General features: G+C 36.1%; 1 protein-coding gene across 10 annotated transcripts in view; it reads left to right on the forward strand.

Moving 5' to 3' along the window:
* The first annotated feature begins 570 nt into the window (after positions 1-570).
* The window catches only part of LOC113499900 (AT-rich interactive domain-containing protein 2), a 28349-nt gene continuing 12883 nt past the window's right edge, over positions 571-16036 (forward strand). For 3 of the 10 annotated variants that reach the window (XM_026880490.1, XM_026880499.1, XM_026880500.1), the window contains exons 1-22: positions 571-896; positions 1324-1414; positions 1982-2091; positions 2463-2584; positions 3543-3752; positions 4066-4313; positions 4729-4910; positions 5240-5333; positions 5788-5949; positions 6682-6846; positions 7256-7366; positions 7946-8083; positions 8636-8805; positions 9419-9537; positions 10060-10145; positions 10588-10713; positions 12502-12585; positions 13042-13125; positions 13239-13266; positions 13349-13404; positions 13507-13956; positions 14566-14661. In XM_026880490.1, the coding sequence (XP_026736291.1) occupies positions 802-896; positions 1324-1414; positions 1982-2091; positions 2463-2584; positions 3543-3752; positions 4066-4313; positions 4729-4910; positions 5240-5333; positions 5788-5949; positions 6682-6846; positions 7256-7366; positions 7946-8083; positions 8636-8805; positions 9419-9537; positions 10060-10145; positions 10588-10713; positions 12502-12585; positions 13042-13125; positions 13239-13266; positions 13349-13404; positions 13507-13956; positions 14566-14661 (3027 nt within the window). In that variant the 5' untranslated portion in view covers positions 571-801. The remainder of the gene's footprint in view (positions 897-1323; positions 1415-1981; positions 2092-2462; positions 2585-3542; positions 3753-4065; positions 4314-4728; positions 4911-5239; positions 5334-5787; positions 5950-6681; positions 6847-7255; positions 7367-7945; positions 8084-8635; positions 8806-9418; positions 9538-10059; positions 10146-10587; positions 10714-12501; positions 12586-13041; positions 13126-13238; positions 13267-13348; positions 13405-13506; positions 13957-14565; positions 14662-16036) is intronic. The other 7 variants (XM_026880491.1, XM_026880493.1, XM_026880498.1 and 4 more) reach the window with 7 other exon arrangements.

Raw genomic sequence — 16036 nt, forward strand, 5'->3', positions numbered from 1 at the left:
TGTTGCGAGGCTGCTGAAAACCACGAACGGCGCGGTTAAACGTTGACTTTTTAACATAATAAATCTAGAGTCAGGTTACATCGTCAACGGAAATGTACACCAATCAGAGATTTTTTAATTTAAAATGCGTATTAAGTTATAAGAAATTGTAAATTCCGAACTAAAGTCACTTTAAAGTAAATCTCTATTTACTGTTTGCTTTTGTACAATTACTTTCAATAAAATCTCTGAAATTTTAATATTCACTTTTACGTTTGTGATAACCTGCACTCTGCAGTAATACAAAAGTGTTAATTTTGGTTTATAATGAAACTGTCGGATAATGATTAATGTAAAATTGTATTAAAGGTTTTTTTCAGTCAATTAAAACATTGTCAGGTTTTCCATACTTTGGAAGGTAATGAATTCTTAGAACTGTGAACAAATATAATTTTCAGAGGAACTAAATGTATTGTGGATACTTTTATCGAGACCTCAATCTAAAAATAATTATTATGAAACCACTGCCATTAAACGAGAGCACTACGACGAGAATATCAATTCAAGTTTTACATGGCAACTCACAAATCTATAACAGCGTCGGTCGTCCGGCTTGCTGTCAATGTCAAAAAAATCAAGCAAACTGTTCATATTACTGAAAAACATACTTTGCTAAATAATTATGAGATAACATTGATTTACTTGTTGTTTATGTGATATGTGTGTTCTTGTATAAACGCTATCATCGCGGAACAATATCTGTACGTGATAGTATTTCGTGTTATAACTGCGTATTGAATGTCGTTCGCGTGAACTGTTACAATGGCAAAACAACAAATAAATACGAAATCCAGCAACTATGCGAAAGATAAAGAAGCATTTCTCAAGGATTTGAAGCAGTTCAACGAATCTAAAAAGTATGTAGACAATTTTTTACGTAAAATCCGGAGACTATGTTTATTATACTGACTTATAGCATCTATGTCTATTCACAACCAAGCTATAATTTTTAGCGGTATATACCCTAATAGTCAGCTATTGACATATTTGTTGTTTATTTCCTAATATAATTCATTAAAATATCGCTATTTTAAAATCAGGATAAATAATCCTGATTTATTTTAAAATTATATCTCTTTTAACCTTAATTCAGTATTTTTATACTCACACGGATAAAAGCGCGGCAAAGCCTCTATTATCAATGCTGTTTCTTATTAGTATCATCACTGGCTGTCTGCCAAGTGCAAACAAAATATACTGCCTACATTACTTCTACATGTTACTAACATACATTTTACATTACATTTTTTTTTTCAAATTATAAATACTTGTTTTTTTTTACAGCCTACCTACAAAAGTGCCAATAGTGAATGGCATAGAAATAGACCTTTATCTGTTCTACACATTGGTTCAACAGCGAGGTGGAGTTGGAAAGGTGAGGACAATTTATTCATTAAAAAAAGTACATTAAAAACAGCAACCCACAGAATCTTAAAGTGTGTTTTAAATTTGCATTTGTGGAAGAGAGATGCATGTATATTCTTTGTCTGTCACAATTTTTCAATGGTGATAATTTTACTTTTATATGCCGTGGTAGCTACTTGTGTGGGGTTTTTATAAAAGGATACATAGACCAAGGATAACAAAAGATCTATTACTATTATAAGTTTATACTAAATCCAATAAAATTCAAATTGGGTCCAAATCAATTTTTTTCTAAATAGGCCAGAAAATATATGTTTTGCTTAAGCCTTACTTTATGACTTTCTACCTGCCTAGACGTTGATTAATGCTGCAGTAACACTAAACTGCTTTGACAAAGTCAGATAAGATTGGGCTGTGTGACCCTAGGTGTACCCCCCCATTCCAAATTTCATCAAAATTGTGACACCCGTTTTTGCATGACGAGATAACAAATATACTGACACACGCACACAATTTTCACTCACATGCTTTTACAGTATAATAATAGTGTCATTCATAACTGAATTTATTTTCACAGGTGAATCAGAATGACACTTGGGAGTCATTCCTACGTCCACTCCGGCTGCCTCATCCATGTGTCAATGGATCAACATTACTGAGAAGGATTTATGGAACATATTTAGAGAAGTAAGTTGTAGTTAAAGTGTTGAACTGCAATTTTATTCATACTTTAATTTCACAAGTATTTATTCTGAGTTCCCACTTACAGTTTAAAAAAATACCCAATTTTTAGCAATAAGTCTACATTCCATACTTTGGTACTACATCCTATTTTGAAAAGGATGATGAACTGTGATGTCGGATGATAGTTAAAATTATCATTGTATGATGTATAAAGAATAAAAAATAGTATAGAATGAAATTTTTATGATGGTTGCTTTCACATATGTTTGTCATTTTGTTAGAAAATGGTGTGTTACCATTCACCCGTGAGCCAGACTCGCACTTGACTGGTTTTTATTATCTATACTATTTTTTATCTTAATTCCTATTATCAGATATGAGAGAGCAAAAGGTCCACCGGGCCGAGATGACGACATGGACCTGGACGAGGACCCGCGCCGCGGCCGGGGCGGGAACATACCGCGCATGTCGTTCGGAGGGGGTACGTACATATCAGGTATGTTTCCACTGAAACATCGTGATACTGTCTTCTTCTTTACTCTATTTGGTGATTAATACACTGTCATGCACCGAGCAGCGTAGCGGCGGCTCTAATGTTGTTTGTAAATATTTAATTAAAATCATTTGTTCGAATTTAGCTATTAACTAGCAGGTTTTAAATGTGAAAATGCAATGGACAGTATCCATATTCATTCGCACATTCAACACTGCTTCGTAAGTGCTCTTGCTGCGGGAGAAGAAGGCTGCAGAAAATACGCACTGTCCAACACATATGCTTGAAATCGTAAAAACTCGCACCGAGATGGAGCCTACATGTAGCGTGGTGCGTGGCAGTGTGTTAATCACTTTTGTATGGTTCGGCCGATGACACTTGGTACGTGGGGAAACAGCTTAAAATATCACCGTTTTTGTCTCCTACATAGTATGTGTATACTTTTCGCTCTAATAAAATTTTATATTCGCTGACGTGCCAAGTTATATCGTTCGCACTGTAAACGAAACTAAGCGTGTAGGAAAGTCGATTTGATCACCATGCTTGCGCACTCTCATATTGCGACTTTATTTGATGATGTTATTTACACATACACAACATGTGAGGTGCACTCCATGTAAAGTAGTATACTTTTGAAATATTTAGTGCATTCTTGAAATCTCTAAAATTATGCAGTCCTGTTATTAAGACTGAGTACCGTATTCATTTAGTTACATTGCGTTTTTTATTATATAAACAAAACAGTTTCTACTTCTTACATCAAGTCTAAAAAATGAAATACGCATTAAACCTACGTGATTAAAGGTACTCTTTACGACCTCTCAAAGGGACTCTTCTTAGAACGGACACATTTAAATTACACATCTATCCTTCATCATTTTCCATTTCTAAACTAAGTACTAACATAACTACCCCCAACACAAACAACTAGTCGTTGGCAATATTATTTATCGGCATTAAGCATCAGGTGAGGCGCTTCGTACCGGGTCGCGCGTGGCGGCTGCATCCGAGAGACTCGCCCTCTCGCTCTTATCGCCGATGCCGAACGAGCAAGACTTCGCCGTTAACGTGTGTACCGTGCTGGCCGCCGACCACTCGAACCGACTGCCTTTGAGTACCACACCGCATATATTGGACTTCCTATTGGCTCATGCTGGAGTTTATAATCATTGTAAGTATGGATATTTTGTTGATTTGGGTATAGGTCAAATTTAGGAATCTTAAGTGTTTTTTTCAATGATTAAATGTAATTGTGATCAGAATTTGCACATCATGATTGGATATTTTTTTAAACCTAATGTTCCAAATCACAATGAATTCGACTTAAATATTTAGTCGGCTGAGTTGATTTCATTAAAAAGTCAGAATTATTTCAAATACAAACCTAAAATTATAGTGTTAAAACAAAAAACAAACAATTTTAAAACCTGTTTTTGAAATGTGTACCTTATACCAATAAATAAAGGTTTATTATTAACTAACAGCAAGTCTACGCGACACGATCGGTCGTTCTTACTACGAAGCAAGAGGGCGCTATCCGGACGACTTCTGGGCGATGCGAGCTGGTGGGGGTGGGGCTAAGGAGTTGGCTGACGAGACAAAGTTCATGCAGCCAGGAGTAGAGCAACCCGACCTGATCGTGCAGGCCAGGGCCGCGTATAATACCCTGACAGACTGTCTAATGAATGAAGCTGAATTGGAGGAGGTTACCGCTGAGAAGGTGTTTGAAGATGTAAGCATTCAAACTTGTCATATGTATTTTTGTAGTAAGTTTCGTATGATTCAGTATAACATGATGCAATGGTTTACTGACGCGTATTTATTATTTCGCCTCGCGACCATGCCGCCACCTCCACTCATCAGTAAAGACTTCCAAATAATCCAAATCCTAGGGTAAATAAGCCTGTGTTCTGTTGTCTACTTCTTAACCCCTTAATCAATAATGGCAGCAAGAGGGACATGTCACCTCGTTTCTTTCCACGGATTATGCATGTCTGTTGCCTGTTATAACAACAAGCACAAAAAAAAAAAAAGTATCATGTATTTGCTTTTTTTCGACGTTTTTTTAGATACTGGTTATATAACTCTTCATGTCCGAGTCTGAATCGCTCTTGTCCAGTTTTAAACCACATATTTCTCTCTCTTAGGAACCCTTTGAGGATTGGATGGTAGAGCCAGCGGAGGAGAGCCTTCTGTTCGCTCCCGAGCTGCCGGGCGGCGCGTCCTGTGTGTACACACAGCGGGTGCTACAGATAGCCTCCATCGTTAGATCACTGTCCTTCCACGAAGAAAATGTCCAGTATCTGTCAAAGAATACTACTCTTATCAGGTGAGGCATAGTGGGAAAAGTCTTATATGAAGTAGTAAGCAATATTATTTTGAAAAATAAATACGAGCTCGAAGATAAATTGCAGTGGTTGATTGATGACGTGTTAAGCTACACATACGGTTGGTCCATAAGTATGTCATACTAAAGTGTTAAGGTGTATCGTGTTGCCCAGGTAACTGGGTTGAGGAAGTCGCTGAGGAAATAGGCTGTCACTCAATGTAAAAAACCTTGTACTTAGCTGTATCCGGTTGTACTGGAAGCCTAGGATAATGATGAAGTAGAATGTAATAATGTTTACTTAGAGGCCTACTCAAATAATATATTTTCAGGTTTTTACTTCTCTGCGCAAACAGTTGGGTTGGCACTCTGCGTCAATCCGGTCTCGACACACTCGGAAATGTTTCTACTGAGCTTATTATCAAGGTAAATTAATAAAGAAGTATATGCTTTGTTGTTACTAGGTATGTGACAAAATTGAGACCTCATTGCTGATATGATAAACGTTGCGCCGTCTAACCCTGAGAAATAAGTCAAGATGTGTGACAGTAAAATATGAAAGGAAACATAAAATCCAGAAAAACGAGCCAAGCCCTTTGAGCGCGACGTGTCGTGGGTTTGATCATCTATTGCAAGCGTTTGTGGGATCTACGAGTGTTATATTTTCGTGCAACTTGTTTGTTTGTGAAACCCTCAGTTACAGAAAGGTCAAAAAACTCAGCTTGAAAAAATATTTAACAAAGACACTAAGAATTATATGAAAATATGACTCATCTTCCTATTTTCAATTGCCGTCGCTTTGATCGTAACCAAATTGTGATATAATCCTTTAAGGAATATGTAACGACCTCACATTCTGATATTATTTTAATGTCCACAGGACCCGGCAACATGTCTAATATCACGTCACGTGATATCTACTATCCAAGCGGCGCTAGCGTCGCAGGACAGAGCTAGAGTTCTCTCTGCGTTAGAATTACTCAATAAGCTGGCTCAGAATGAGGCCAACGAAGATGCTCTATTGAAATCTTTGGAGGCTAAGGTAAGTTTTATTACGTGTTTAATGAAATTTGTTTCATGTACAATAAATAAATAAAGAAAATAAATATTCCACAACTTTCACACAACGCCATCTAGTCTCAAACTAAGCAGAGCTTGTATTATGAGTACTAGGCGACTGATGAACATACTTATATATTTCTAAATACATACATAATATAGATAAATTACACCCAGACACAGAACAAATGATCGTGCTCATCACACAAACATTTGTCCTGGGTGGGATTCGAACCCATAGCAGTCAGGGTCACTAACCACTAGACCAACAGGCCAGTCACGTAGAATGTATATTAACTAATGTTTTCCTAACTCAGGTGTCATATTTCGGCCAATAAATGTAGTAAAATAATGTAGTGGGTTGGTGTAGTATTTATTCCTTTCTACAGCTTAATATTATGCTCACTATAAGTTCATACGAAAGTCGAGCTCATTTAACATCTCAAGATAGTAAGAGGAAATGCTCATTCCTTACTACATCTTAATAGAATAATAATTTGAAAGTAATTGGGCATAGTCTCATACGAAAATTGAGCTTTCGACGTCAAAGATAGCACGAGAAAAAGCAGCTAAGAAATTAAAGCTACACTTAAAAAAACACCCCGTTATTGTTGTTTGTTTAGGTATTGAAGAATTCAATACCTAACCTACCTACAATAAAGATCTTGTGTTATAAAAAACCCTATACAATTTATTGTTATTTTTTTTTTAACAGATATACCAAGACGTATGCTCGTTGCTCACGCTTCGCGACATCATGGTGTTAGTATGTACGCTGGAGTGCGTGTACGCGCTGACGTCACTGGGTGACCGCGCCAGCGAAGCTGTGGCTCGCGTGCCCGGACTCATCAGCACTCTGGTCTCGCTTGTCACTGTGGAGGTATGTAGTTGAAGGTCTAGTTATACTGGTGCATAGAATCAAGGCAGAAAAGTGAAGGCTATTTAAAAATGATTTGGGCTTTTGGATTTGAAATTTGATATAGTATCTGCCTAGAAGTAGAACACAATGGGCTTAATACAAAAAAACCACTAGTCAAGACCTTTCATTGCATGGAAATATATATAAAAACTTGTGAAAATGCTAGTTTGTTGCACGGTTGTTGCCATTTTAGATTTGAAGTTAGATACATATTATTTTATTTTATTTGGGAAAATACATCACCTTAAATTACAAATCTATTGTTTTTACGTATTGGCTTAAGAACCGTTATATAATAAATTGATTCTCATCTCCACAACTGATCCTTTCCTACGTTAATCAATCTATCTTTGATTGCTGGTCCCCCCAGGCGCAGAGCTACGGCCCGCGCGCGTGCATCCTGATGCGCGTGGTGGAGACCGTGAGCGGGCCCGGCGCGCTGGCCGCGCGCGACGAGCGCGACGAGCGCGGGCACACGCAGGTACGGCAGGAGGAGGGGTTACAGGGAGGCAGGGCTCCGTACTGCAAGTGTAAACAACTGAACTAAGATAGTCTGTCTTTTGTCACCTAATTGTATTTTATAAACAGTTATAGATGGACAGTTGAAACGTTTTGAACATGTGTTTTAGTTACTATTATAACAGCAAATAATACAAATAAAAATCTCTTTTTAGCAGCGTTTTATACAGTCATAAATTTGATGTGTGAACATTTTTTTTATCAATCTCAATCTTAAAGTTATCTGTATGAAAAATTAAATGAAAAATCGTACAGTAGTTTTTGCTTGAAATACTAAAAAACATCCTCATAAACTTACGTATTTACTTATCTCGGCATCACATTAAGGCTCTAATGAGACGGACTGCATGCCATCGAACTATTCATTGTTTGCAGTTCTATTGAAGTTGAAATACGGTCTGTTTGTCTAGATTCTATTGCATTTTATAAGCGAAACTGAGTGGATGTAAGTTTGTTACCTATTCACAGGCCTCTGAAACGACTCAAATTTATATTATTAGTATATTTAAAATTTCTATATTATCATTAACCCATCCCACAGGTCCAAACCCCAGTAAAGCCAGTCGAACAGCAAGCCGCAATCCCAACGCCGGTGGTATCAACGCTGGCGCCCGTCACCAACATCCAACAGTCGCACTTGCAGCAGCGGACAGTGCAGGTGAATGATAAGGGGCCGATCGTAAGCATTCACTTCTCGTATATACTGTGTTGTCGTAGTTAGTGCGGGGGTGTTTTGTTTGTGTCGGGTCTTGGTAGGGGGGTGATTTGTGTGTGTTATTAATTGTATCGCGTTGCCATTTAAACGTTGCTTGCGGTTTAAGTTTAGTTAAGAAAAGTCTGAAGTATTTATCAAATGCTGGGGGAATGAGGATTCCCCTGCACTAAGTGGAGAAATTGGGGGGGGGGGAAGAACTTAGTCACTTAAATCTGTATAGAAATACCAAAATTTTATTTTGATGACTTGTATCCGTAATTGGAAAACGGGTGTTACAATGATATGCATGATGATATAGCAGATATAGCAGCAATCTAAATAATTATAATTTTGAAAATCACAAACAAAACACCCTAAAATAACATTAACATTATTAAAAACTTAACTTCAAACTAATAATTACTAATAACATTATACATTTCAAACTAACAACGCATGATTTACTAATCATATAACCTAATTAACAATTAACCTATAAACTTAAACAAATTCATAGCAAAATAAATAATCTTGCAGGAAAACGAGCACTTCGCTCAAGCATGGCTTCGGTCTGCGTACGAAGTGTTGCCGGCGAACGACAACAGCGCTTGTGACGCCAACGAAGTGTATAGACAGTATGTTGCTTGCTGTACCAAGTTGGCGAGGAAGGGAGTCATAGGACCCACTCACTTCCCGAGATTAGTCAGGTGTGTTGTCGGTTTTTATTGTACTGTAAATATAGTCTATTTGTTTAGGTACTTAAAGAAGAAAACCTATCTTTGTGTGCCTTTGACTGTTTGTTACAAAGAGCCTGTTGTCTGCCTAACTGTACTTATGTATATGTTATGTCTTTGTTGACCGGACTGTATCTCAAGAATCGTGATCGCCAGTAAGATAATTAGTTGATTTTTTTACAATGATGTATTTGTACAGGCTCTCTAAACAGATATATTTTTGGCTTTTTTATCAATAATTATATGGATCCCTTTTTGTGCTAGTCCGACACGCATTTCGCCGGTTTTTAAATTATTCCTGTGATATAATATGGTCTTTCTACTTGGTGACGGGTTACGATAATTAGAGCACTAACACTAGCACTAATTAACTTATTAATAGCAAATCCGGACCGTTCTGATGTGGCAGCAAGACATCGCTACATGTACAATATAGTGCGCTATCTCGCTTCTATAATATCAACAGACTTCCTTGAAGCAATCATATTGCAGGGACTAAAATCTTAAACCTATAATTTTCCTTTCATTCAAAAACCAACCCTACGTCATACAAAATAAGGTTCGTTAACTATAATATCGCATTTAGGACCGTGTTTGGAGGTACTGTGGGTCCCAACACAGTGACGCTGTCTACGGGCGAGACTCAGCAGGTGTACATCGGCATCAGATCGAGGAACATACAGAATAGAACTAACCCACCAGCAGGTATGATGTCCAGTAGTAACTAAGCATTTTGTAATAATAATAGACTATATACGTCGTTATGCTGGGTATAGGCCTCTTTCCGGATAGAGAAGGTTGAGTATTGATCACCACGCTAGATTACTGCGAGTTGGCCATTTCAGATACAAATATTTAGAATGTAGGTTTCCTCACGATGCTTTCATCTCCGTTTTTAATGGTGTCTTAGAGAAATTAAGAAGTGCATAGAACCGCAAGGTTTTGACGAACATATCACATGCACAATAATATCAAAACTACGTTACGCTGGTATCGAACTCGCGTCACGTGTTGCACAGGTTCGCATGGTGACCTATGCTCCTTGTCTGTCTTTGTATTAAATATTGTACTCGCATAAGGTTCATAAAAATATGATTTTATGGTACTATTGAGCTGACCTGATGACGGAGCTAGATGGTGATCATAAATTGTGCAAGAAAATTCGAAGTGACCCTTGAGATCCTTGTGTCTAAAACAATAATAATAAAATACTTATTATTTATTTAGGTCCATCATCACCAATACTGAAGGCGCAGCTGACGAATAAGGCGGCAGCTGAAGCGAAGCCCGTGGTATCACAAACACAAGTACAGGTATTTTTACATTTGATTACCACAGCTACTAATTGTAATTGACTACTACAGTATTAATAGTTTATTCGAATGTAAATGTAAACTACCTACCCAAAAACAGAACACATTAATAAACCTTAATGTCATATGGTTTAAAAACATTTCACTGAATGTATACCGAAATATTAGCGTTACAATACCATGTTTAGTTATCAACATTTATACTACTTTTTAAAAACGTCTGCGTATTCTACCTGTTAAATATAGGCCTCCCATTTCTTGTGCCTAAAGTGAATTTCATCAATTAAAAAAATACATCATCAACAAAATATCGCCAAAAACATTCAAGATCCACCTTTCCTAAGTCACACGCTATAATATTACTCCAAAACTTTGCCTTTAGCAGCCTCTGCATCAACTGCCCACATATTACAATATTTACATTGTTATAAAATTGATTCAGCCACAGCCGCAGCCCACAGCCTCCCACCCACATCTCTCTCAAGCTCTGGAGTCGAGTCCTTCAAACACGACGCTTATTAAGCACCTTTTAGCGCATAAAGTAAGCCCCGCGTTACAGCAACCGCAAGTAAGTGTACTAACACAACTAACTGCGCTGTAGTCGTTTTTAGGATGTTTTTTTAGATATTATACCATATAGATTATATAATAGGGATGATGACAATTTTTTTTGCAGTGTCAGTCTTGTAGTTTTTTTTGTAAAATAATGGATACGTATTTTTTAATTTGTCCCGCAAACATAAATTGACCAAATTACAGTGAATGAAACTTACGCGTGACGTCACGATTGAGTATAAATTTTACCATATCGTTACGTCACAGGCCCCCTCTCCTAGACTTTAAAGCAGTTAATCTATGTCAATTCTAGTTTTCTGAAAAAGGAAAAAATACTTCTCTCATACTTTTCAATTATCTAACTGAGGGACTAATGAGATTTTTTCTTTATATACCATCATCAGTCATCATCCCTATGGTACTATATTTATTAAAGCTTTTTTTTGTATTTTCACGAATTATTTCTCACCATATTTTGGCACTGAGTTTTAAGATGAACGCATACGTATTAGAGACAATCGAAATTAAGTTCATAAATGCTTTATGTGTAATCTCATGAAACATCGTAGTTAGGCGATAAGATTGTTATAGTTTTTGAGTTGAGTTTTTTTGAAGGTGTAGCTTTTTAGTCAACACATTATTGAATTAGTTACTTTGCAATTTTAGTCTTTGTTAAGTTAGGGTTTTTTTATACGACATCTCGTATCGTTTTTTTGGTTTAAGTTAATTATTTAGGACTGCTGATTTAGTATATTATAATAAACAAATGATTTATAACAGGAGGCCACGCACAGATTTTTTAAATATCTACAATCTTCCATGTTTCTTTAAATTTTATAGCGACTTAATTTTCACTCAATCTCTGTGACTCAAAACTAGACTAAGCAGGTATCGTCACACCAAGGTATAGAATACGACTTTACAGTAAAAACAATTAACAATGGATGTCGTTTGAGAAAAATACAACGTAACAACGATTTGGTAGTTTATAAATAAACTATTAAATCAAGCATGAACAAAAGTATTTTGAAACTAAAAGCTTGGTCAGTTTGCTGACGTATTAAGATTTCAGAGGGCCTAGACAATGTTCCATCGTATTATAATAGAAAATGTCAAATGTATGAGAATGACATTTTGACAAGTGACGTGACTTTGACTTGTCAGTTCAATACATTTTATTGGAGAAATGTGACTTGTCTACAGGCCTAGGTCAGTCTGTGCTATATACACAAATTAAACATAAATATTTTATGTATATGGCAACATTTTTTTTTATTTTTTTGTAATAGCAACATTGAAGTAGTGGCAGTTTAGTAAGGCATGCCAAGTATACTAGTTTATTAACTAACTTAATACAATAATTGGTTTGAAATGGCATGAGTATTAGAATAGCTTTTTTGTGAGCATGGATATCATTATTATGTAGATGTTTTTTAAATATGAGAACAATACTTTTTAGATGATTTTTTTCTATACTAAGTAATATTCTATTTAAGATTTGTTATTGATTGTAAAATCCGAAGAATATCCATTCTTATTTAATATTCCTATCATGGATTTTTTGCCGGTTCTTCTCTACATAAATGTCATTATGGGACCGCGCAACTAGAGTCATTTATTTAATTTAACGTTTCGATAGTGCCTGAAAATGGCTCATTGTAAATACAAAATCTTTAATTCTGATTATAACTACCAAAAATATAGTAAAATACTGAAAAAAACATAAAAAATATGTTATCTTATTTTTATCATAATCAATAACTTTTATATGCAGTATAATCCATTATATAATAATATATAGGTGGCGCAAAGACAACAGAGTCAGCAGAGAGCGCCGGCGACACCCACAAGTGTCGTGGTTCAGAATACTCAGGTAATACAAACAGTAAGTCAACATCTTTTGCAATGTAATTTGTACTTTATGTTGTTAGTTATACAGTGCAGTTCACCTTTTCGCAACGACTAATTATGAGGTATTCTTTTTTCTTTTGTCTCGCAATCGCGAATTGAACCAAGTGAATGGAACTTACGTGTCACGTTACTTTTACGTATATTACGTTAATTTTTCTTACCCGTTATGTAACAAACTTCCCCTAAACTTGGAATTTATTTTTTTCCCCCACTTCGTGTCATCCCACTCAGGCACACCCATTTCTAATCCTGATATCTTGTTTGTTGTTAAACATTGCTGGCAAAAAATATATCACTGTTGAAAGCAAAGCAACGCAGCTTCGTAATGTATTGCGACTAGAACAATATAATATGTATTTAGCATCCTGAAATAATATGTCTTGTGTCAAATGAAAAACATAAGAGTATTGATATATTTTAAACTACGCAGGTAATGGATGTGGATCCCGAAGCTTTGATCAAATGTACAACGATAACTCCCGGTGGTGTTGCCAGTAGCACGCCTACAGAAAAGGTAGGTTATAGCAACACTTAATATTTAGTTTCAAAGTAAACTAAATATTTTTAATTTTTTTCAAGACATAGTTTATGAAAATTATATGAAATTAATTCGATTATTACTTTCAGGTTTTAATCAATCCTCAAGAGGAAGTTGGTGAGTGAATAATTAATTATTATAGTTTATAAATTTCTGATCTTTTTGAGAAACTTTTTAAATATTTTTTATTTTATTTTAGTACCAAAGGAAGAGCCTGTACAAATACAGATTGATGAACAACAACAACTTACTATTGTGAGTGTACTTTAAAGACCAAAATCAATTTGCAAACTATATTAAATACAATTAATAAAGAAATCAAATAACGTGCCTTAAAAAAATATATAACTTTTACAGAAATCTGCTCAAAACAAAATGCTAGCAGATCTACTGAAGAAAAATTCCAACCCTCCACTGCAAGTCGTTCAAATGGGCCCACAAATCAACGCCCCGACCATACAAATAACAGAAACCGGTCAAATCGTCCAAGTCAAGTCAGAATCGACCCCCGTCATACAGTTCAATGCCGACGCAGGAATAGTTACACAAGGAAACCAATACTTCCAAATAAAGAACGAACAGGGACAATTAATCCAAATTAAAAATGAGCAAGGTCAAATCATTCAGTTGAAGAGCGATCAATTGCAAGCGCCTATCCTGCAGTACAAGAATGAACAAGGTCAATTAGTGCAGGTCAAGACTGAAGGTCAGTTGCAGTTGAAAAATGAAAAGGAAGTAGCTGAGAATGTGGTTACTGATCATTCATATACGGAACCGCCAGCTAAGAAAATTAAGGTTGAGGAAAAGGTGAGGATATATTAACTTACTTCTATTTATTTAATCTAGCTTATTGGGACAGTGAAAGACCAGTGGAAGACCGCAGGGCTCACCAAGTTAGGGGTCTCGAGATTCCAAAGCATGAATTTTCCGTTGTGTGTGCGTTTTTAAAGTAAATATTACTGCTTCCTTATCGAAGAGCGATCAAGGGCATGACGTGCTTGGCCTTAGATCGTCGAATTGAAGTCCCATCGGGCTATGAGATTGAGGAAACAGAGTGCATCTGTGCTTGGTCACACACCTGTACACTATAATACATTATGCCCTATGCTGTGGGTTGGTGTCTGGTGACGCACAAGATGCAGCATTATTTGCTTAACGTTCAGACCAAACTGAAACTGTGATTGCGGAAGAGTGGAAGGTGATCTTACCTAAATGCTTGACGAATTCTGACTGTATTTATGTTTTATATTTCATTCATATTAGGGACAGAATTTACATGAGTATATTTTTCTCTATTAGTGGTTCTACCAGTGCTAACAGTAAATATATATGACAGAATTATAATTACAATCTTTGGCAAAATCACGTTCTCAATAATTCTCAAGACACTTATTCTATTATATTTCGTTTCCCTAGCCCGCACCGCCTCAGGAGAGCGTGTCGAAGACCGCGGCGAACCTGTACGCAGCGCTCGCGGCTTCCGCATTGGAAGATGAGGAAGATTTGGTAAATGTACTAACTTTTTTGCTAATTATTTACTTGTATTTCTATTAATTGTGGCTCGTTTCATATACTCGACGACCATACAACCCCTATATACGCCTAATATTCAGACTAATACTTAAAAACAAAAGGTGTCCGGTACCACATGGTTCAGCGGCCAAGTGCAGCCATTTAAATAAAATGCACTGCAAATTAAACCTTATCTTAGTCACATAAAGAACAAACTTCATTTCATTCATTCATTCTTCCATTCTGTTACCTAGATAATATTGCTAGGTCGTATTTGGATCCAGTGATGTTGAAGAGAATGAAGAATGTTCGAATGACGATGAAGAAAATTAAAACAATTCTGTGATCTAGCTGAGGTGGGATAAAGTTGCATTTGTTTGGACCCTTACAAGTTCAATGTTAATGCAAAAATGTTTACGGCTCACGGTTATTGGTCGGAACGAATTGAAATAGTTGAGAAGGTACCGGATAACGGGCGACCCGGTATAAGATTTTTTAAGTCTGATACATTGGCAGACGTCGGACGCTGGATATGAGGTGTATATGGGTTGTGTGGTGTAACACAATATAGTGCTAAAAAGTATATTAAATATAGTCTCTGCTCGTCTTAAATACTTTCACGTTCCAGCACTTTATAAATCGTGACGTATTTGAATTAACAGACCTAAGTAAAAAAAAAACCACAAAATATTTGTCAAAAAAATGTATAAGGCAGATTTCCAAAAAATATTGGGTAATATAATACTATGTATTTTTTCTTCTATCTCTGAATCAGAAAATGAAGTGTAAATACAGTGAAATAAGATCACGAAATGTTTTTAGGATTCTTATCTGACGGAATTGCCAAATTTTTAGTCAAATACCCTATTAAGCGAAGTAACCTCTTCATTCCATGTCTAACCATACCGGCGTACATTAGCGTCCCCACGGATTGCTGTTGGGTGCACTACGAGCTAAGGTCTTGGTACTAACATTTTTATAACAGCTGTACTCAAGTACGATACTTAGATAAGCGTTCTAATGTAACAGAAGTTAGCATATAGAACATCAGATAAGGGAAGGTTTTGATGTGCTTCGTACTTGTATAGGGCTGTTTAAAAGATTTATGTATTTTTGTATGCCGCTACATATTTTTGTTTTTGAAAGTATTACCGCTTTATTACTTAAAAGTATTGATGTATGATTAGCTAATATAATATAATTATAATATTTCACAACTTTCACACAACGCCATCTAGTCTGCGGTATTTATTTGTATATATTTATAAATACTATAGATAAATTGTATCACTAGAGTAAGACCAAAAAAATGATATCCTGGGTGGATTATAGATGTCCAACAGGCCAGTCACACCATGCCATATTTTACATAATT

This window comes from Trichoplusia ni, chromosome 13 (genome assembly GCF_003590095.1).
Source record: "Trichoplusia ni isolate ovarian cell line Hi5 chromosome 13, tn1, whole genome shotgun sequence".
Classification (NCBI taxonomy): Eukaryota; Metazoa; Arthropoda; class Insecta; order Lepidoptera; family Noctuidae; genus Trichoplusia; species Trichoplusia ni.